Raw genomic sequence first — 22257 nt, 5'->3', positions numbered from 1 at the left:
TGCATCGCCTTGTGATTAACACACAATAAAAGAATGTGTCGAGGGTGGTGGGGGCTTAAAAGCGCACGAGGAAAAAGCTGTCCAGCGAAAGATGGCTCCGCGACGCACGCTATAATTAAGTGCGGATGAAAGCTCATCGCGCTCGGCTTCACGCACACTTTGTTTTTACGACATAATGACAGTCGGGCCAAAATCAAATGGAGGAGTTTCAATATGGCAGCGCCACGCCACGCCTGTCCAACAACGGCGATGCGGACCCCCCTCGGGCGCCGTCTACCTGAGACGACGCCCGCTTGGGAGGTCCCGGCGGGCGTGGAAAGCGTTTCCAAGGTTCTACTTCTTGTGCAGCGACAAAACAAAGTCCTTTGAGCTCACCTAATGTATGAGCAGCCGTTCATCGCTGGGGGGGGCGTCCATACCCACCCGCAACTCTTACACTGTCAATAAATGGGAGACCATTGCATGTCAGATGTTTCGCTTGAAACAATGAAAAGATCCAAAAGTTTGTCCTTGTCAGTCCCATTAGAAAAAACAGAACACTAAAAGAATGGTTTCTTTTAAGAAATAAATTCTTTCAAAAGTTGAAATGTTTTTCATTGTGTGGGCGGAGCGATAAAATGATTTCATTTAGTTTTTATGCTGTATTGCAGATTTCCACTGGAAACGCTTGAGGTTAGCGAGCGGTATCCATGACTCCATTCTGATGGCTCATCATTCCGCCACTCAAGAATTGCTGCCAAAACAAGGTAGGAACTTTTTGTTCATTTGCTTGGTTGGAGACAACCAACTAAAACAACAGTGTCTTGTCTCGACTGCTAGCCACTCGCTTCTTAGCTCTTTAGCACTTTACCCTTTGAAACGTTTCATTCATTTTCCGTTTTAGCTTTTTGTTCAATGGCTTGTTTGCTATTGAGCTAGCTAGCTTGTTGCTTAGCTAGCTCTTTTATGGCTTTTCTAGCTTGTTGCTTAGCTAGCTCTTTTATGACTTTTCTAGCTTGTTGCTTAGCTAGCTCTTTTATGACTTTTCTAGCTTGTTGCTTAGCTAGCTCTTTTATGGCTTTTTTAGCTTGTTGCTTAGCTAGCTCTTTTATGACTTTTCTAGCTTGTTGCTTAGCTCTTTTATGGCTTTTTTAGCTTGTTGCTTAGCTAGCTCTTTTATGGCTTTTTTAGCTTGTTGCTTAGCTAGCTCTTTTATGACTTTTCTAGCTTGTTGCTTAGCTAGCTCTTTTATGGCTTTTTTAGCTTGTTGCTTAGCTAGCTCTTTTATGACTTTTCTAGCTTGTTGCTTAGCTAGCTCTTTTATGGCTTTTTTAGCTTGTTGCTTAGCTAGCTCTTTTATGACTTTTCTAGCTTGTTGCTTAGCTAGCTCATTTATTAATTGGCCAGCTGGTTGGTTGGTTAACTTGTTTGGTTAATGAGCGACTAGCTGGTTTGTTGGTTGTTTTAGTTTAGCAAGCAGTTTGTTGCTGTTATTTTGGTTAGCTGGATGGTTGCTTGAAGATTGGTTCTTAGGTTAGTTAACTAACTGGTTGTTGGTCAACTAGACAGTTAGTTGGTTAAATAGTGCTTCATCGTTCCCTTTGTTTGATTGCTTCAGAATTTTTTTTCTTATTTGTTAGCAGTATTTAATTCTTTTGCCAATTTTTCTCCCATTTCAACAATTTCACAAGTTCTAATGACGTTACAATTCAAATTACGAGTCTTGAGTGGAAGACGGTAGAGTTGAAATCATTTTGGTCTCCCAGATAATCAGCGCTTACCCTCAAAGACCCCCCCGCCCCACCAAACTATCAGTCCCCACCCAATCAGCCGCATCCCCAACCAATTAATTGCTTCTTATTAAATAAAGTACTTCTTATTTATTTCTGCCTAATCTGTAAGAGAGTCGGCCTCCTTCTGTCCTGGTTGTCCAGAACCGTAGAGAGCGCGAGTCCATTGATGTCGTCAGAGCTGCAAACTTTCTCTCAACGCTTTGGATTTTGTGTGACGTGAATATGGAAGGAAGACGAAACACGAGTCTTCCAACAATTGGAGAAGAAAATGAATCAGAACGAGACTAAATGAATGTTTTCTTCATTTCAACTAAAAAGTAGAACAACATGTACCGTAATGCCTGAAATGTGAGTCAACCAAAAATGGATTATTCACGCCGCCGGGACATTTTCTTTTTTTTTTTGGGTGTGGAAATGATGCGATTTTAATGGAGCAGCTTTTAGAATTGAGGTTGGAAATGTAGGTCAGTGGCCTCGAAAATGTATTGAGCGCCGGCCACTGGCGTTTGGATGCCTTGCTCAAGGGCACCAGCGCCGCGGTTGTGACCCGGTATCCCCGTGGTGTCCTCAGATGAATGAGACGTTTTGTTCGTGCGGTTGTGGTTCTCCGGAACTATCCCAAACCGCAGCTGTCAAGTGACCAGCATCCCCCCCCAGCCCCCCCCCGCACTCACACCAAGTTTTTAGACGCTTCCCAAGTGCCGGCATCTGGGCTGGATTTCCTCTCCCAGAGTTCTGGTCGGGCGGGCACCGTCGCCCCACTGGGAAGCCCGGTCAGGGACGGCCGATTATTACGCGGGCCGCTGCCTGTGATCCGCCAGTAAAGTCAGATCCTCTGCGGTTCCGCGCGGCCCGGGCGGCGGACCGCAGTCCCTGCTGACACCCTGTTCCAGCGAGGACTTGGTTTTACTCCACATCGTGATTTGCCGCTCTGACTTTGGACGACGACGGCCACGCTCTGACGCGTAATAAAAAAAACAAACTTTCCATGGCTCTCCAGAACGAATACATCAACAGTCAGACAATTCTGCGCACGAGTCGTCCAAAGATTTTTCTTACAACATTGTTTAAGAAAAAATCTAAAGTTGGCCGGACTCCAAATGACAAGGCAACAAAGTTTGCTCCAATTTGAAGTTGAGCAATGGAACAAAGTTTTTTTGCTTTTCGGCATTTCCCAACGAGGAAAAAAATTTTTTTTGTCTCCCAACATCAAAATACAAGTCAGGGAATTGTTTAGTGATGCTAATCAACGTTTCTCTCTTCAATAATTGTTGTTGCATCTTAAACGATTGTTTTGGCCTTCAAAAAAAAGAATTTTTTCCATTTGGATCTATTTGTACTGGTCGCCAGCTGGACCCGACCGCTCGCTTTTCTTGATATCCATCTTGACGACGGTCGAGGAGAAAGAATGTCGGAATCGCTGAAGCTGTGTGTGAAGACTTTTGACGAAAAGCCCCCCAAGCGACAAAGATGCGACACCCCTTCGCCACCCACGGGCGCCCCAGATCGGGCGTCTCTCGGCCCGTTTTGTTCAAAAGCTCACGTCGCGGCCGGAACATTTGCGTGGCCTCTGATTACATAGCGGCGGGGACGCTTAAAAAAACCGGACGGTTCCGCACGGGAATAATGAAATTGCATGATTGCACGTTTGATTTACGGCTGGCTGCAAACGCAAAGGGCCAATACAACTTTGTTCTCGGGCATGTCAAGATGGCGCCCGGAATGTCGGAGGAGATCGTTTGTCACGGCGAGCTTTTAAGAGTTTTATGATGGTGACCTTTTTTTTTTTTTTCTTTTTCTGAACATGTGCGTCGAGTCATGCGAGTCCAATTGTTGTGTCAGTAGTGGTGCCACAGCGAGGATGAAACTCGTGTGGGAACATGACATCCTCTCAGCATGCACATTTCTGCTGACCAGAGGACCCAAAAAGCCTCAACATGGCACCCAGATGTCAGCCCTCCCTTTGCACACGCTCCGGAATGTATCAAAAAAAACAAAAAACATCCTGCACTCGGGCAATTTGTAGCTTTATTTTTAGAGCATATCTCACCCTGGCAATTATTTGCGTGTGCTGAATTATGGATGACGCTAGCATGCTTCACGCTACCATGTGCCGACGATCTCCGTGTTTTTCGATTTATTTATTTTTTTCAGTGGAGGAGGGGGGGGGGGGGGTGTTCATCCTTCTACACGCCTTTGTCGCTCGGAGGTCGGGCTTGACTGATGTTGGCCCGATCTCAAGAAATACCTGGAGGGTTCCCTTACTCACGCCCCTCCGACTGTCAAAAGCTCAAAAGCCGTGACTCATATTCGCAGTTATGCCGTTCGCCGAGGGAGGGGGAAGGCGGGCTCGGTCGCGCTGGCACGTTGAGCTCGCTGCTTGGGAATTGGACAATGTTTGGAAAATTAAAATACTTTTTTTTTTTTATTCCCTTAAAAAAAAACAAAAAAAAATCATCATCCCATCCACGAGAATCTCCGAAAATGTGCATTTTTTTTTCTCTCATCAAGTCAAGTCCTAAAGTCAAACGGCGACAAATTGAGAGACTCCGCCTCATCTTGGCTCCGCTCACCACGCGTGCCCGCACCCACCCGCTCCGTTGCTGCACTTTTAGTTCGTCTTTCAAACGCGCAGCAACAAAAAAATCTAACTCATTTCATCGTTTAAAACTTCACATTTGGGTTTCCTGGGCGTGTCTTTTGCAGCAAAAAAAAAAAAAAAAAAGCCTCCATCCTAATTTTATTTATTTTTATTTGTTTGTGACACAATTTGTTTGAAAACAAACCGTTATCTGATGTGCTTCTCGTAAACCCTTCCTTGGCATTGACGTCATGATGAAAAAAATTGAGATTTTAAATCATTTTCAGGGAATGAAAAAACATTTTAATAGTTAAAAAAAAAAAAACATGAGGGTGAATAAAGGTCCAAATATTTAAAGTTCCTTTTTGATTTGGTATAAAGCTTGAAAAACTCTCGAGAATTGAGTGGGAAATGTAATTTGCTGCAAACCAAAAAGCAACTTTTGAATTGATGACTTTGTTTTTTGTTTCCAATGTTATCGAGCCTCTCAAACGCTTCATCGGTCCGATCGGTCACGATATTTTATTCATCTGAAAAATCGTCTCTCATTTGAAACGGATTTTGTTTTGTTTGAAAAAAAGTGGCAGGAATTAATCAAAAAGTAATTGGTGTAAACAAGCCACACTACTTTGGAATGGAGTCATTAGATTCATCAGGAAATGAATATAATGAAATAATTTTATGATTGCGTGCCGTAAAAAAGAAAAAAAAAAGGTGTGATTCATTGCGACGGAACGCATCCGTGTCTTTCTCCTTTCCCTACGTGCGTTGCCGTGGGAACCGCGACGATGACTCCATCAAATGGAGCGAAAGAGAGAGGACGAAATGACAGCCGATGCCGAGCGTAGAGCAATTGCAACATTTATTGACGTGTTGGCTTTCTTGTATTGATTTTTCAACACATTACAAAAATACATATATGCTCAAAACCGCAGGTGTTCTGAGATGACTTTTTTTGTTTTCACAACAATGCACCCCCCGCCCCCATCGCTTGCCCGCCCGCTCTTCCCGTTCCCACCGGAAATAAAAAGTCATTTTGTACAAAGAGCCAAAGTGAAAGTTGTGAAAAGTGAAATCAGGGTCTCCCGGTTTGTTTTGCTTTATCTCAAATTGCGAGTGTCATCACAAGACCTTCAAGCAACCGTGAGCGCACACACGCATACCAAACCAAACACAAAAAAAGGCGGAAAAGTGTCCCTGCAAGTCTTTTTTTTTTTTGTCTCTCCATTCAAACAAAAACATGTCACCTCACTCTGGCATGATTGTGCGGCTTTCGAATCCCTCCAAAAAAAAGGGAGAAAAAAAAAAGACTTATGAGTTGCATTTAGCCAGATGCCGGATGGCAGACTTTTTTTTTTCTTCTTCCCCCTCTCGGAACCCAAATGAAGACGAGGACATTTATTCATTTATTTATTTTCCCGTTTTATTTTTAAATTTTCAATGAAATATGGCATGTGCTGCTTTCATGTGGCTTGCGCCGTCTTCCCTCCCTCCCGAAAAGAAGATGCGGCCCGTCCAAAAAAACACATTTCATATGCTTCCAATTTGATTTGAATGACTCTTGTGCGCCTGGTCAAGGTCCCGCCGCCAATGCCGCTCACACATCTTCATCCTCCTGCCTTTCATTTTGGCAACAAGTCGGGGGGGCTGGCGGGGGGGGGGGGCTCCTTCAAGGTCACGCAGCCAGATGTGCTCAGCATTAGCATAACTGCTATCCCGTCTTTGATTGTTTTGTTGCCTCCCTGTTCATTTTCATGCTGAATGGCTTTTTTGTTCACTCTCCTGTTCCAAAAAAATGTGACTGGGTCACTTTGACTCGGGGCGTGTGCAACTTGCGTGAAATAAATCATTTTCTTGTATGTGCTGATGACAGTAATTAAGTCAAGCCAAAGACGTTTCTGAAAAAGAAGACGTTTCAAACGGGTCCATTTGACTTGATGTGGGTGAGAACTTTTCACCAAACTGTCAGAAACTTTTTTTTTTTTTTTTAAATAATAATTCTGTCATCGCAAATATGGCAAATGAACCACACAAGCCATTCCAAATAATATTCGTACTAGAAAACTACTTTGAACATTTTAAAGTGTGTCAAGGTTCATTTGAACTGGACTGATTTTATTTAGCCCAAATGTAGAAAAAAAATATCAAATTTATCTCAAACAATTTACATTTGTGCGAAACGACCAATTTTCAAGCGAATGCTTTAAATTGTTGATGAAAGTGGTTCACGTTGAACCACTTTTTCTTAACGTTTCCCCCAAAAGGTTTTGACCGTTGGCACGAGCGCGTATAAATATCCAAAAAGTGTCCAAAATGATCAACTGCATTAAAATCAATTTCATGTGAAATTATTTTTTTTTTCAGCCAAGCAAAAAAATTATTTGACTTTTAAAATGGGTCAATTTGACCTGCAACAAAACAGGACGGTTAAGGTGGGAGGGGCCTGAGGCAATAACACACACTTATGCACACACACACACGGATGACAACGCAAGCAGCTGGTTTTCTTGATTGTTTTTAGGCTGCCTCTTTTGGAAAAACAGTCGGGCGCATATTTTATTTATTTTTTTAATTTTTTTTAAAAAACGAAGAAAAAAAGTCATATTTACATAAACGGGACCGTTCCCCTCTCACATGAATCACAAGTAGTCTTAACTTAACAAGCAGTCATATTAAATATGGTGGTTCAATCCTACATGGGCCAATACGTTAAGTGCAACCTTTTTTTTTTTTAATTTTGTTTTTTAAAATATTTTTCCGTTTGTTTTACGTCCTGGCCGACAGCAAACACAGCAACTGTGTTTGCTTAGATTTAAGCGCATCGTTTCCCTCTATAAATTAATTTTCAAAAATCAATTAATGGCAGGCTGACATTGAGCAGTGCTGGGGGGGCGGGAAGGGGGGGGGCGAGATTGTAGTCCGCTGCCGCACTTGGCATTTAGAAAACATCATTTACTCCCTCACATGATAATAAACTTCCTTGGAGGACAAAACTGGATTATTATCATTGTTACGAAGGGCGACTTCTTTCCAATTGCTTTTAAAAATAAAAATAAAAAAATGGAGCACATTAAAAAAAAAACACACACACACGCACACAAAAATGTATCTGCACATGCCAAATGTTACCCCCCAAAAAAATCCAAATCCAATAAATACAGAAATTATTGCACAGTAGAAAGGCTCCATGGAATTCCTAAAATCCTCAGAGGTGTCCGTTTTAATATTCTCAGGCGACAAAGGAAAAGTTTAAAAGAAAAAAAAAAAAAAGTTTCAATACACCAATCAGTCTTTTTCTTTTTTTTTCTTTTTCTTTCAACGTAAAGAGAGATTATCCAGCCATGCCCCTTGTTCAAAGTAGTCGTAGGAAAGTCGTCTGTGGAGATTCTCAGTCAAAAGTCGAACGGAGCGGGCAACTGGATCGCGACGGCGTTCTCGGACGCAAAATCGCCGACACCGTTCGGTTGGACTCGACGCCAAACGCCTTCAGCAGCCCGCAAGAGTCCAGTCGGCGACGCTCGAGCGCACGTCTACGTGCGCCCGGCGCTTAGCTTCGCTCGGCTTGCTCCAGTTTGACCTCGCTGGCCATCAAATGTTCGCCGTGCCACTTCTTCATGTGTTTCTCCAGCGTGCTGTAGACGCTGAAGGGCATGTGGCAGATGTCGCAGCGGTACACCTCCTTGCCAAACTGCCCGTGCGTCTTCATGTGGCGCGTCAGCTTGGAGCTCTGCGCGCAGGCGTAGCTGCACAGGTCGCACTTGTAGGGCCTCTCGCCCGTGTGGCTGCGGCGGTGCACCGTCAGGTTGCTGCAGTTCTTGAACACCTTGCCGCAGTACTCGCACGTGTCGTTGCGCCGGTCCTTGGAGCTGGGCGGCCGGCCGGGCCCCGGCCCGCGCAGGAGGTGCGGCGTGCTGCTGCCGCTGCGGCCCGAGGCGCTGCCGCCCTCCATCAGCTCCCCCGGCGGCGTGGAGAAGCGCAGGCTGCCCGTCTCGGAGGAGGAGTGCTCTGAAGAAGTGGCGAAGGGGGATTGGCGTGAGTCGCTGAAGCCCAGGAAGGGCTCCCGGATGAAGTGTCGAGAGGCGGCGTACCCGGCCAGGAGCTGCGAGTAGACGTTTTCCGGCGAGATGAGCGGCAGGGCGGGCGGGAGTTCCAGGGGCTCCCGCTCGATCTTGATCCTCTTGTTGTTGTTGGACGGGCTCGGGCTGGTGATGGGCGTGGGTCGGCGCTGGAAGAGCCCCGGGAAGGACTCGGCTTCGGCGACGCCGATCCTGCCGTTCGTCACGGGCCTGCCGTCCGCCTCGTCGGGCTCCCTGTCGCCCGGCCGCTCTCGGTCGGGCTCGCCGCCGCCGCCGCCGCCGTTGCCGCCGTCGCCGTTGGGCTGCCTGTCCAGGCTCCTCTTGCTGGCGTTGAGTCTGAGATGATTGTCAAGATGGTGGTACGGGTGCATGATGCCCACGCCGCCGCTGTCGCCCAGGCGCTTCTCCTTGGGCGACCGCCTCGGGCCGGGGTTGAACTCTTGGGAGTCGTCGCTCAGGTTGGAATCGGGCCGACTGCCGTTGCGGAGCTCTTCCTCCTCTTCCTCTTCCTCCTCTTCCTCCTCCTCCTCTTCTTCCTCCTCGTCGTTGTCCAGGCCCGCAACTCTCGCGCCGGCCTCGCCGAGCTTGTCTTCACCCTCCCCGCCGTCCCCTCGGCTTTCCGCCTCCGGGGATCCGCCCGGCGAGCCCGACTTGTTGTGCATGTGCGTCTTCATGTGCCTCTTGAGCTTGCTGGCCTGCGAGCAGGCGTGGTCGCACAGGTGGCACTTGTACGGCCTCTCGCCCGTGTGGCTGCGGCGGTGCACGATCAGGTTGCTCTGGAACTTGAAGATCTTGCCGCAGAATTCGCAGGACTTGGATTTCCCCGCCGACTGGTTCTGGTTCTGGCCCTGGCCGTCGGGCGGGCTGGACGAAGCGCGCCCGCCCAGGGGAGCGGGCGGCTGCGGGCCGTAGGTGAGAAAAGCCGGCGCCTTGGAGCCCGGCTGGAAGAGCGTGGGACTCAGCAGGCGGTGCATGGGTGGCACGCGGTTGGGCGACAAGGGCGGCGTGGGCCCGCCGTTGTTGTTGGTGTTGCCCGCCAGCTCTCGCAGACGGCGGGAGAAGTCCATGGACGGCGGCTCCATGGGGGCGAGGCGCATCACTCTCTCAAAGGCACTGGGGTGCTGGGAGAGCAGCCCCATCTCCTCCGGGCCCAGTCGCTCCAGCGGGGGTCTGGGGGGGGGCGGCGGGCTCACAAAGGGCGGGGTGGCCGGCAGCCGCGTCTCCATGAAGCCCGGCGGCGGCGGCCGCGGCGGCGGCGGCGGCAGCGGCGGCGGGTGTTCCCTGAGCAAGGGCGCGGCCATACGCAGGAGGTGGAAGGGGTTGTTGCTGTCCCCCAAGAAGGTGGGCAACGGCGAGCGGGGGAGGGCGTCGGCACCTGGCGGGGGCGGCAGTGCCATGCGGGGGGTGAGCGAGCAGTTGGCCAAGTGGTTGTCCAGGTAGATGCGGATTCCATGAGTGTGCTGAGCGTGCTGGAGGAGGAACCAGGCGCTGGCGAAGGTCTGCTTGCAACTGGTGCAGATGTAGCTGGATGGCTCGTCTTTGTCTGCGCAGGGCGGAGAGACACAAAAAGAGATTTCAGGTGAGCCATCCCGAACATCATTTTGCACTCAACAAAAACGCACGCCGTCGCTCGTCACAGCGTTTGTGCGACGGGAAGTATAAAGCGTGGTGGGGCGAGTCGGCAAATTCTAATCAATGAATTCAAAGAAAGACGTGCTGTGTGGCCGTTCGTCCGTCTGTGCGTGTGCGTGTGCGTGCATTGGCGCTGGCGCAGATGGCAGGTAGCGCCCTCGGGCCAGCGCACATTATGCAAATGTTGATGTCAACCTCGGCTTTAATATACAGACCCATCTCGTCTGTTCTGTCATTTCCATACGGAGGCGGGCAGGGGGGGGGTAAATATGGGATGTTAATATAAAAAGATGGAGGGGTGATATCGGACAAAAAGCGAGATGCACAAAAGAAAGCAGCGACACGTTTTTGTGCCGTCACAGTGTGGCCACAACACACACACACACACACACACACACCGAGACACACGCCAAGCGCGCACGACGCCACCCTCATTGACAAATTGCTCGTCGGAGTGACTTAATAAGGCCGAATGAATCGATCAGTCACCGCGCTCGAGCCTTTGTTGGGATTTATCTAATTGAACGCAGGCCCGCCGCTTGTCTGGAAAAGCGTCTGCATCTGCTTATGCGGCATCGCCGGCTACCGCCGAGGCATTTGTCGGCGAGTTTTTAGTCGCCCGAGATGCCGGGAAGGTCTTCAGCAGACGTCAAATATCTTCCAAGGACCGTCACGTCCATCACAAAGACGACCACGTAAACATTCGGCATTCCCGTCCGTCGCTTGTGACATCCACCCTCATTTCTGCTCCATACTTTTGCGCTCTTGTCGTCTCTGTATTCCGTTTCCATTTGTTTTTCTTTTCTCCTCAATAAAAGAAAAGAAAAAAGATGTTCCAGTGCCATCTTCAAGTTTTCACGAGGCCCAAACTCGACTCCAAACCAGTTTGAGAGCCGCGGCTCCTGTCTGACAGCTGATTTCAGAATAAAGCGCTCTGATTGGTTGAGCTCTTTCCTCCCTCGGGGGGCGGGGGGGGTGACGGTCAGCAAAGGCTAATGAGGAGCTCATTTACTGATTCTGTCACTTTTTGCTGCTATTAGCAGAGATCTGTTGCACTCTTTTGGCTGGGAGGGATGCGACCTGACTCCTGCGCGTGTGTGTGTGTGTGCGAGTGCGAGTGCGAGTGGCGGGCTGCCTGCCTGCGTTTAGTTTGGCTTTGCTTCACACGGCCGCTTGGCAGCACCGAGCTGGACAGCTTAGCAGCTTGGACGGGGAGACGAGAGCGCAAGATGGAAGGAGGGGGGGGGGGGGGGGTGTGCTTTGAGGACTCGACTTGGTTGGCCGCACTCACAACACTCACCCCAACACGCACAATGTATTTACAAGCCCCGAGGACTTGGCAGCTGTATAATCTGATCCCCATACAAGGATCAATAAGCCAAATCAGCGCGAGCGACGTTTTTGTTGATTTTTGATATTTCAGCCGTCGGTGCGAGCGTTTGAGCCAGCGCAATAAATAAGCTCCCTTTCTTCCCCTCCCCGCCCGCCATCACTGCAACGCATTTGCATCTTGTCATAACTTAGCCCGCCGCCGCCGCGCCATATGCCGAGAAGGGAGGCGTGTCGGCTAATCGAGTGACAGCTGACGGCTGCTGCCTAATGACCGCCAAAGACACGTTTCATCAAGCTTACGAACGAGCCAAAAAAGGGGGCGGGGCAAGGGGCAAAAGATAGTCGGGCTTGACAAAAACACGTCCCCCCCAAATTTTGATGTCGTTGTTTTAACGGCAAGCAAATCTGTCGTGTTTGCTGCTCGCTGCGTGTCAAAGTCGCACGTTGAAGATGAGAATTTTGCATTCAAGTAGACGACTTTTTCTCATGCGTGGTTTTTGTTTTTTTTCATGTGCTTTGGTTGATTTGTCTCTTGACTGCATCGCTTCCTGTGCAGACAGGAAGTAGGAAGTGATGCAAAATGGAAAACGAAACCTCCAGAAATGTCTCCTCGACTCATTCACTGCTTCTGCCTTCCAATTTATTTCTTTTTTGCTGTGCAGATGGCATCGCTCGCCGTGCCGACAGGACGTAGGAAGTGAGGCGTGGCAGCCATGTGGCCGATTGCAGAGGAATCATTGTAAGTCTTCTTTGACGGCAAATGATTGCGCTCCACTTTGTCGACCTTTGACTCCAACCAAAATTTGAAAAAAAAAATGAACATAATTTCCGCACACATTTGGCTGGGAGGCATCGTCATTTCAGCCAATTAGCCAATGAAGCCAGTCCGTGCCGCCTTTCACTTTTCGGCCATTAGAGGCTAAGCCCCGCCTACCGATGACCACCGTGGTCAAGTACTTCTTAACGCCGTTAATCAATCCCATCAAGTATTCCTTATCTGCAGACGACAAGGAACGCTGAACAAAAAAACTTTAAAAATGTTTTCCCTTTCAAAAATAACAAATCAAAAGCACTTCTGGGCCTTTCGAGCATCTGCTGTGATTACGTGAAAATGTTTAGAATTAGACTTGTTTAATGAATTTCGAAAAGTAAAAACAAAGCGTAATCATGCACATTAAATTTGTGAAAATTCAACTTTTTTTTTCCAAGCTTTTGATGAGGCTTGTGTGTGTTTGATAAGAATCTTTTAACAAAAAAAAAAAAAAGGGATCCCGCTCGGACTTGGGACACGTCGAGTCTTTCCCGCAGCCTCGTCGTTGCAACGCGCCTCGTCCAGGTGTGCCGACGTTTGCCGCGGAGGAATAAAAAAGCAGCGGCGAGATGGGCTTGGGAGGGCCACGCCGGGCCGCGCGCATCAAAACAAAAGCCGATGGCCGGGAGCCCCGCAGGAAGTGATTAAAACACGTGCACGTGCACGTGCACTTAAGGTGGGCGGCTAATAACATTCTCTTTCTCCTCCTTTTCTTTTCGGACTCAAACCGCCGCGCCAATTAAAGATCTGAGCTTTACGTCGCGTTTTATTCCTTCCAGATTGCTTTTTAGAGCCGTTGTTTTTGCCTGAAAGTACAAACAAAATGCCAGCCGCATATGGCCGCCGTCGACAAATGGCTGCGAGGAGTCGCGGCGGAGGAGGAGGAGGCGGATCGTCGGGAGGTAGACGGCGGGCATATGGTGCAGACATGTGGATTTGTCTTTAATTTAGGAAGTCACATATGCCGTCGCTCCCGCCATCCTCGCCGGTGTCGTAATCCGCGCTGAAACGCTACCAAATGGAAGCGCTCGTACTCGTGTTGATTGCTCACTTCCACCGCACAAACTTTTGGAGGAAATTCGTGTTTTCCAGGCAAAAATAGTCAATATTGAAATTTCCGACTAATACGAACAACTTCCAGACGAGTTTGCTGCCTAAATGGGCTGTCAACGAAAATTCCAAACGGGACAGGAGGAACATTTTGAGCCTGGAAATCGTGTCGTATTTTGTACATTTTACAACAACTTTATAAAAACCAAACAGTTTGCAGCCGAAACGGACGCTTTTAGAAAATCGAAACAGGAAGAGAGCAACATTTTTCATTTACGTTGAGTCAATATTGCAGTAGCCAAGTTTAAAAAAATAAAATAAAAATCGATGTGCCAGTTTGCTGCCACGCATTTCCAAACGGGACAGGAGGAACATTTTGAGCCTGGAAATCGTGTCTTATTTAGTTAATATTGCTCGAATCAAAGTCGCCGTTGGCGGCGCTACTCCGACATTCCATCAAGGGCAACACGGCGCAACAAATTTACAGTCCGAACAAAGCCGCCTGCAGGCGAGGCCGCTGGGACGCCAACCCGTCCCCGTCCCCGCCCACCCCTCCCCATCACCCGTCTCCACACACACACACACACACACCAGGGAGGACGCAATGTGCACCTGTCAGGGGTTCGCTGACACCTCTCCTGCTGGCAAAGCAGCTCCTCATTAGCATGGCTGTGATCTAGGGGTCCCCGGGGGTCCCAACCTCCGCTCCTCCTCCCTCCTGGAGCTCCCACTCCGCACCGATGGCTTGTTTGTCATGAAGGCGGCTAATCAAGGGGGCCACGGGGGCCGGGCGGATCGACCGGGGCCGCCGCCGCCACCTCGCCGTCTTGGTGTGTGTCACGCGCAAGGCACGTTGGGTGCGAGGGCAAGGAGGGTGGGGGGGTTACGGGAAGGGGCGAGACTACGTCGGGTGGCAGGAGCAGGCAGGGGGTGAGGCACTCGCTCAGTGGGGCTGGCTCCATGTTAAATGGAACCAGCTTCAGCTTACTAACCATACACATCTGTGGGCGGCAGAAAAAAAAAGAGGATTTCAACTTGTCCCATGTCAACATTCGCAACGTGTGAGTTCCGCAACACCACTTGGCACATTTAATTCAGGCCCGACGGCGACCACGCAGTAAATCACGTGAGAACTTTTGACTGTGAAATGACGAGATTTTGAAGTAAAATGGTGAATTTGAAATGTCTTTTGATGAAATTGACTGTGCAGCGACTACACCGACTCGCAAAGTTGATGGAGTGAGGTTAGACGGGTCTGATGAGCGCACGGCCCATCCTCTCTGTCGCTCGTTCAATGATTGTGTGAGCGTGAATGAGGTGTCGTTGAGGAATTGGGGGCAAGCGACAGCGGGCGACTTGTTGGCTGCCTAAATGGGCCGTTGTATGATCTGACTCAAAGCAGAAAGTAAACAAAAGAGCGTAAATAAAATACAGAGTACGACGCCGATTGAATGACGATTGGACGGGTCTGTTTCGTGGGTCACTTTTCGTCTTCTTTGTTGACATAATCCTATTTCTGTTCCGTCGTCGTGTGGCCTGACGTCGATCGATGTTGTCGTACAAATATGGTCGTTCGTTTGAGCCGTCATAGAAATTGACCAATCAGGAAGTCTACGAGAAGATAATCGGTACAGATTCCAGTCAAAATTGAAAGGTCTGCAGCAACGGAGCAAAGTCCCCCAGGCTGTTCGACGGGTCTGGTTAGCATGGCGAGTCGAAATGATCGTTTGCGACGGAATTCGGAAAAGTAGTTTGCCGCCCAAACGGATCGGAACAGGTGATCGCAAAAAGCCTATCGGATCCGCTTGGTTTTTTTGTCTTACTTTTCGAGTGGAACGCATTTTCCGCAATCTAAAATTGTAAATTTGAAATGTAAAAAGAGTTTTCACTGTAATTCAACCTGATGTAAAAAAAAAAAAAGAATACAAATAAAAATTTAAAAAAAATAGAATGAAATATCCAAAGTTTGACAAGTGCATAAAAATGCAAAACATCAAATATTAGAGGGTGCTTGCGAGGCGCCGGAAATGAGAAGGCCACCCGTAGATTAGCGTGGAAAGGAAATGAAACTGTTGGTTGGCTTTGATTTTTGCCGAGTTGGCACATGCCGGAGGCGACGCGGCCCGTCTAGGCGATGACAGCAGGACGCGCCAAAGCGGCCCGGCCGCCGCTGAGTGTCAAGTGGAAACTGCCACTCATTGAATTGGAAAGTTGCAAAGTGATGAAAACACAATGAGATCCCCCCCCCACCCCCCCGCAGACGTCCCGTGACTTTTCACTCGCGGGAATTTCGAGTCGACTCGTGAAAAGCATGCTTATTGAACGTCCGGTCAATGTCGTAAAATGTTCCTCAATTCCAGAGGTCCCGGAAGGCGAGTGACGTGTGATTGGTGGAGAACCAGGAAGTGTGGGCTCTGCTGCTGCTGCTGCTGCAACGCTGACAAAATTGCGAGGACGCTTGGCCAGCGGCGGCCCAAAAGGCAGAAGGAAAGAAAATTGACGTCCGTTGAGGAAGCCGAGGGAAAATGCTTGTATGGCGACCACCTGCCATTCTATTGTTAATAGCGGAATTACCGCCACTTAAACGCGGCGCAGCGGGCGGCCGCATCAAGGAAACAATGCGGCCCAAAAGGCGCATCTTTAATAAGAACAAGGTTGGCGCAACAGGCACAATGTGGAATATTCCCGGGAAAAGGTCGCCGGCGGGCTTTTTCGATGCCTTTGAATGGATAAAAAAGGCGCTTTGACCACTTTGAGCGTTTTTCCATCCAAATGAGCTCGAGCCGAGCTCCTGAGGGACGTTCGCTGTCGGCGCCGTGCCGTCGCCTTTATTGACGCCGACGTGCTCATGCTGCTCAGACGGGTCGTTAGATGTTTGGCGGGAGCGGTGGGATGAGGCAAACCTCGTTTCCGTTTGGGGGTCCAACACATCCTCCGGACCCGTCCGAGCGTCTTCAGACATCGGTCCCATGGCCCGGCTGGCTCGAACGGATTGAGCGCGACAGCAAGTCGGTCCCGACGCGGCCCGCCAAGTTTTGGTGTTCAAACTGGCGTTAGTGAGAAGCCAATTTGCCGGGGAGCTCATTTGCATTCGTACGCTAAACAAAAAAACAATGTGACGGTGATTGTCGTCAAACTGCAGCCGGCCGTGGCAATGTTTGTTTAATTGATGAGCCACTAATCAATGAATTCTTTTTCAAAACAATCCCCCCAATCACGTCGGACTGAAGAGCTTTTCGCAAATGATGATTATCTCTCTCGTGTTCATTTTAGCCGCAGAGCGCCCCCTATGGGTCTTTGCAAATTTGCAACTGCGACGATAGACGATGAATATTTGACAAAGAACGTGAGAGCCACAAAATGAACGTCTGCTGCGAGTCACGTGAAGAAATTTCTTTTCCTCGTGTAACCAAACGGATGCTTGAACGCCAACGACGCTTGCGACGGCCAGGAATACTTTTCTACTCGTAAAGTTCTTTTCTCTTCATTTGCTTTGTGGAAATGAGCGGATATTCGGCACGCTAGTTAGCGAGCGAGCTGCCTTGCGATTTGAACTTTTTTTTTTTTTGTCGTTCCCATTGGTGTCGTTATCTTAAATTCAAGGAAGCGCGATGGGCGACGTTTAGTTTTGCATATCCTTCCTCTCCTAAGATTTAGAAAAAATACGTAAAGCATCCTCGCAAAAACGTCTCGGGTCGCCAACAGGAAGGAGGGCGACGATGATCATGTCCAAGTGCGTCCTTTCGCGACGTCGACTTTCCCACGATTGGCCAACGCAAACGTCTTTCTTTTGCTTTTCACGCCGCGGGTCCCGAAACCTTCGCAGGTGCGTCCAACCGCCTTCGCGTCGCAAATAGAGACATGCTCGTCCCTCCGCGCCGACACACCCTGCGCATAGTTTTCCTCCCGCGTGCGCGCGTGTGTGTGTGTGTGTGTGTGTGTGTGTTTGAACGTGTGCTTGACGGGTCTCCGTTTGGCCTCGGGGCCTCCCCGGAGACTTTGGTGTGGCCTCTCTCTCGCGCTCTCAATTGCTTCTCATTATCTCTCTGTCTTTGCGGCTGTTATCACGCTGATACATTTCCTGCTCTTGGAACAGCTCCTGCATAGCTGATGCTTAAAAGAAAGCCGCTTTCATCTCGCCATTGCCTTTAGGACACACACACACACACACATTAGGAATGAGTCGGGGTGGCGCGGTCGGGGCCGGCGTTGCCCCCGCCAGACCGCAGGCCCAGACAAGCTCCACTGGCACAGATGGGCCCGATAGCGTCTCGACTTCATTTCATTTTGGAAAAGACACGTAGATGACGTGAGGAGAAAAAAAAGCAACGTGGGGATTTTGAAGTCCGACGGGTTGGGTTAGGCAGGCAGGACGTGGCACGACGCGACACATGTTGGCCGTTAAGTCGCAACATGAGCTCAGAAAAAGCACATTTACATTTCCAATGAAGAAAGCCAGCAGTGAAATTGTCCTCATAATCCTCTTATTTATTGAAATAACCTCCACCCGAGTCCTCTCACGCCCCCCCCCCCCTCAAAAACATGCAAACCGTTTCAGGGCTGTAATATTTCCCAGATATGTCTAATCGTTCCTGGCCGCCCTCCGAAATTTCAGCAGCGCTCGCAGCCACAACAAAAAAAGACGAGCTGCTGCTTTTTTATTCCCAAATATGTCACTTCCGTGTGCACTTTTTTCTGATGGATTTTCCATTCCGTTTTTTTCTTCCTGCGTTTACGTGCGCACACTTTGGCCAGATGAGTCCATCGTTTGGCGTCAAACTGTTGGTCGCAGTTTACTGTCAAACGAAACGCGAAACAAAACCAATAACACGCGGCGCCTTGACAGCAACCGCCCAATTTTGCCTTCTGCTAGCTTAATGCTAACACGCCATGCTAAACGCCATCAACGGGCTAACAAAACTAGCATCAATGTCACTGCCGCTCTAAACTTTTTATTGTAACGGAAAGTGTAAGAACACTCGCAGGCGTATATTCTTTATCCTCTGCAAAAAAAAAAACCTAATTGTTACGCTAATTATTTTAGCGCGGCCGGTGGCCAAATCACTGGAAAGGAGCCGCCAATGAATCAATCACGTTGCACCAACTGTTTAATTTTTGTGAATCTGTTCAATGATATCATTCCTGTTTGTTTTTTGTAAAGTACCAAATTATAGACTGCTTCTTATTCTCAATAAACTGGCAGCCAAATATCACAAGGAATTTCCCTGCTGTGATGTTTGCGTTTACCACCATGTTGCGTTTTTGCGTCACCGTAATTGCATGAGACAAGTAAGTGGATGCAGTGAGGGAAGTTGGGGGGGGGGTGGATGTAATATTTGAGAGCGTGGGGGGGGGGGGGTAAGTGCAGCATTAAAAGCTCTCAGCATCTTGGCGGCGGCTAAAAAGCCAAATAAACGGTGTCACCGAGCGGGACGGTAATGAGATAAAAGGAGGAGGGCGGCGCGAGGCGGTCCGAAGCGTTAACAGGACGAGTCGCTTCGTCTTTTCGCAAGCGCTAATGGCGGGAAAAAAAGGCTCGTGTTAGGAGGAGACCACAATTGCTTTCGGATTTGACATAATGACGGCATATGAAACTGCCTGAGCGTTGCAAGTGTAAAAAGAAGTTGGCCACGAGAGCAAAATGCAAAAAAAAAAAGCCTCTTGCTTCTTATTTGAATTATTTAGAAGAGAACTAAAAGACAAGCGCGCACTCCGAGTTACATGTAAATTCTCACAACTGCTTTCCAAGTATTAAAAAAGAAAAAAAAATCCCTCCTGAATATGACAAATTTGTTTAAATGTTCTCCTAAAATTGTCTTTTTTTTCCTCAATATTATTTTTTCTTAAAAAATGAGTCGATGTGTGAAGAAAGAAAATTGGGGGGTCGGTTCAACACAAGCTTTTCTTTTTTTTTCTCTCCTCTCGGAGCAGAGAGTGCACGCACACATCTGGAGCGCGCGGCACATGCTGCAAGTTAGCGGTGGCGCTCGCACTCCAAATTAGTGGCCACTTTTATTCTCCCGCTGTGGTAGGAAAATATCAAATCTGCTGCCATATGAGTGCCATAAAGATGCTTGTGCTGCGTTTGATGCCTTCATGTGGGACTCCTTAACTTGTGTGTGTGTGTGCGCGCGCGAGAGTGAATGTCGGTCTTGAGCGCGTACTCTAGCGTGCATTTTTTTCTGTGGGATTTTTTTTGCAGTATTCAGATTCATCCAAACATGTATGCTAATCTCGGTTCGCCCATCTATGGCGTTTCGCATTCCATGCGAGCGTTAAGCGAACAAAACGACGGTTTTGGTGCTCGCTGCCGTTTTGGGACGGAGCGCAAAAGCTTGCACAAATCATTGCATCATTTAAATTGACGTCAACCATGAATTCAGATTTTTGTTGGAGCCGCAAAGAGCCGTCTTGTCATTCCCAATCATTTTTGTGACTTTCAATGACTTTTCTCTTGGAAAAAAAAAAAAAGTATTCTCATAATGTGATCATTTCCATTCTGTAAAACTCCTAAAATTATAACTTTAGGAAAAAAAATATTTCATCCATATACATGCACATATACATAATTTATTTGAAAAGAAAAATAGTTTTATAATTAAATAATTTGTCTTAAAAAAAGATTCTCCAAAAATGGGCAGAAAAAAAAATGACAACACCAATATTCCACCTTTTCAATGTTTTTTTCTCAAAATCTTTCAAATGTGGCCCCCTGCATAGTCACGTCTTTTTCATCTTTTGAAAAATAAAACATTTAGAATGTTTTTTTTCCCCACTATTCCACCTCTTAATCAGATTTTTTTTTCTCTCCCCAAAATGTCCTCACAATGTTGCGACTATTTTCTTGTCTTGTTTATTTTGTACGATGTCCTAATATCCCCTCCGAGTTGCCGTGAGCATGAAATCTCGGCCAACTTTGACACCATTCCCATGTTGTCGTCCGAGTTTGTGTGCGTCCTCATTGCTGTTTACTTCCACGTCGTCCTCAAGGAGGTCAAAACATCCCCAAAACACGCGTGCACCCCCCAGATGTAATGCATGCATTCCGATTGAACATGTTTTTCCTATTTAATCTGCCACTTGACAGCATGGGACACACACACACACACACTCGCACACGCACACACACACACACACACACGCAGTCCTCCACATTTGTAGCTACAAAAAAGGCATTAGAGGGAGGTCGGAATCATAAACAAGTTGGTGTTCCTTGTGGAAAAAAAAAATGCTTAAAATGGAAGCAGCGTACTCTGCGCTCCCCGCTGACTCGTGCACACACAAAAGCGCACGTACACTCTAAGCGAGTAAACCAAAATAGATGCACACATGCCTCGCAGCAGACGTAAGATGGATGCGCTGGCACGCTTTCAAAACACTCGATTTTGTAAACACACACACTGGCAAGTGGCACCGTGCTCACTCCTAATCACAACCCGTGAGCTTGGACATCAAAATGAAGCAAGTTTCTTCCAGGGTGGGGGGTGTGAAGGAAAAAAATCATTGGGAGTAATTAACGCATTTTCATATGCAAATGTGATTAATGCAAAACTACAAAGTCATTATGCAAATGAGCTTTTCCTTGAGCCTCTGTACAAATATTCGACGCTCAAATCAGGGATCAGTCTCACCATCTTTTTTTTATCTAACACTCCCCCCCTCCCTCCTTCCTTCCTTCTCTCTCACTCGTAGAGATAATACATAAGTAGCATGTGAAGTTATTTGCAAGTGTTTGCGCGTGCGTGAGAGCGCGCGGGACACCGCCTGCCTTCTGATTGCGAGGCTGCTCGGCACTGGAGCGAGACAAGGAAGCGGGCGCGCAGGGGAAGGTATGAATATGCAAAAGCCTGATTGCTTTTCATGATTAAAGCCTATTTAATATGCAAATGAGAGCAAGCCAGGTGATTAAAAGAGCACTGGGTGGTGCGGCAAAAAAAAAAACGGGGTGAAGGGGACTCATATTCAGCGTTTGACCTCCTAGGCCGCAGAAAAGTCATTTTTACTTTTGGCTTCATTGAACACAATAAAATGTCAATTAGGACAAACTTTGATCAAATCCCGATGAAGGTCGCTTGATCAAATATTATTTATAGTTGAACCAAATATTGATTTTGGATAGCAGCTGAAGAGAACGCAACAAAATGCGAACGCTCGTCGTCAGCCTTCAAAGCAACGCAAGTGGGCCGCCCCGCCCCCACGTCACACCCGCCCCGCCTCCTTTCCCAAATGGGGAAAAAAAAAAAAAGAGAGTTGACAGCCCGTCGACGCCGAGTGGACGAAAAGACGGCAAGAACCATGTTTGAGGATGTCTTCTCAAATCTTCCCCCCTGATCTCTTGTGCACCGTGTGTGTGCGCTCACGCGTGTATTTGGCCGCTCGCTACGAAGTGATGCGCGCCTCAAAAGTGTTCCGAGGGGGCGCGTCGGCAGCCGTCCCGGGAGGAGGTTCAAAGCTGGGCCAGGCGCGTCTGCTAACGTCCGACACGCCTCATTCTTCACGCACACGCACGTTTTATTAGCGTAGCATCACTAGCCCGCACCAGACAGGATGTGGCAAAAAGACGGCAAGGGCCAAAGGTCAACATGTTTGCCGTGTACGCTGCAAACGTCGGCCAGACAAGTTATTCAACGTTAACTAAACGACTCTATACCGAAGGAACCTTTTAAGCTTCACATCCCCACAGCGGCGGCGCACCACCCCAGCGCAATTTCAAAAGTTGAGCTGCCCTCAAAATTGTTTAAGCCACACAACTTCTTCCATGTTGCCGCAGAACTGGCGCTCCCATGAAACCCGAAAGGTTTTACGGCGAGGATCTTTAAAACACAAAGGATTTACTTTCTGAGCCGAGCAGACTCTTAAATTTCACGCAAATTGAGAATTACTCAGAGATCGAGGAAGCAACAGTTGCGCTACCGTTGATTGTTTTGAGTTTCAATTCAGTTCAACGCACCTCCAAAAAAAAAACTTTGATTAATTCTGCAACATCATCCAGATTTTGCAAGA

General features: G+C 48.2%; 1 protein-coding gene and 1 long non-coding RNA gene across 2 annotated transcripts in view; one reads left to right on the top strand and one right to left on the bottom strand.

Moving 5' to 3' along the window:
- The first annotated feature begins 732 nt into the window (after window positions 1-732).
- LOC148316239 (uncharacterized) lies at window positions 733-15859 on the top strand. The gene is made up of 3 exons (XR_015840195.1): window positions 733-746; window positions 12056-12132; window positions 15615-15859. It is a non-coding gene; the product is annotated as an uncharacterized LOC148316239 (long non-coding RNA).
- Window positions 5206-22257, bottom strand: part of bcl11bb (BCL11 transcription factor B b) — a 30763-nt gene continuing 13711 nt past the window's right edge. The window contains exon 3 of the mRNA XM_088286568.1: window positions 5206-9972. Within this exon, the coding sequence (XP_088142694.1) occupies window positions 7901-9972 (2072 nt within the window). The 3' untranslated portion in view covers window positions 5206-7900. The remainder of the gene's footprint in view (window positions 9973-22257) is intronic.

Source organism: Idiotropiscis lumnitzeri, chromosome 21 (assembly GCF_059441095.1).
Source record: "Idiotropiscis lumnitzeri isolate Australia: NSW breed Sydney's pygmy pipehorse chromosome 21, RoL_Ilum_1.0, whole genome shotgun sequence".
Taxonomy (NCBI): Eukaryota; Metazoa; Chordata; class Actinopteri; order Syngnathiformes; family Syngnathidae; genus Idiotropiscis; species Idiotropiscis lumnitzeri.
Note: the sequence above shows the minus strand (reverse complement) of the source record. Positions and strands in the feature narration are given on the sequence as shown.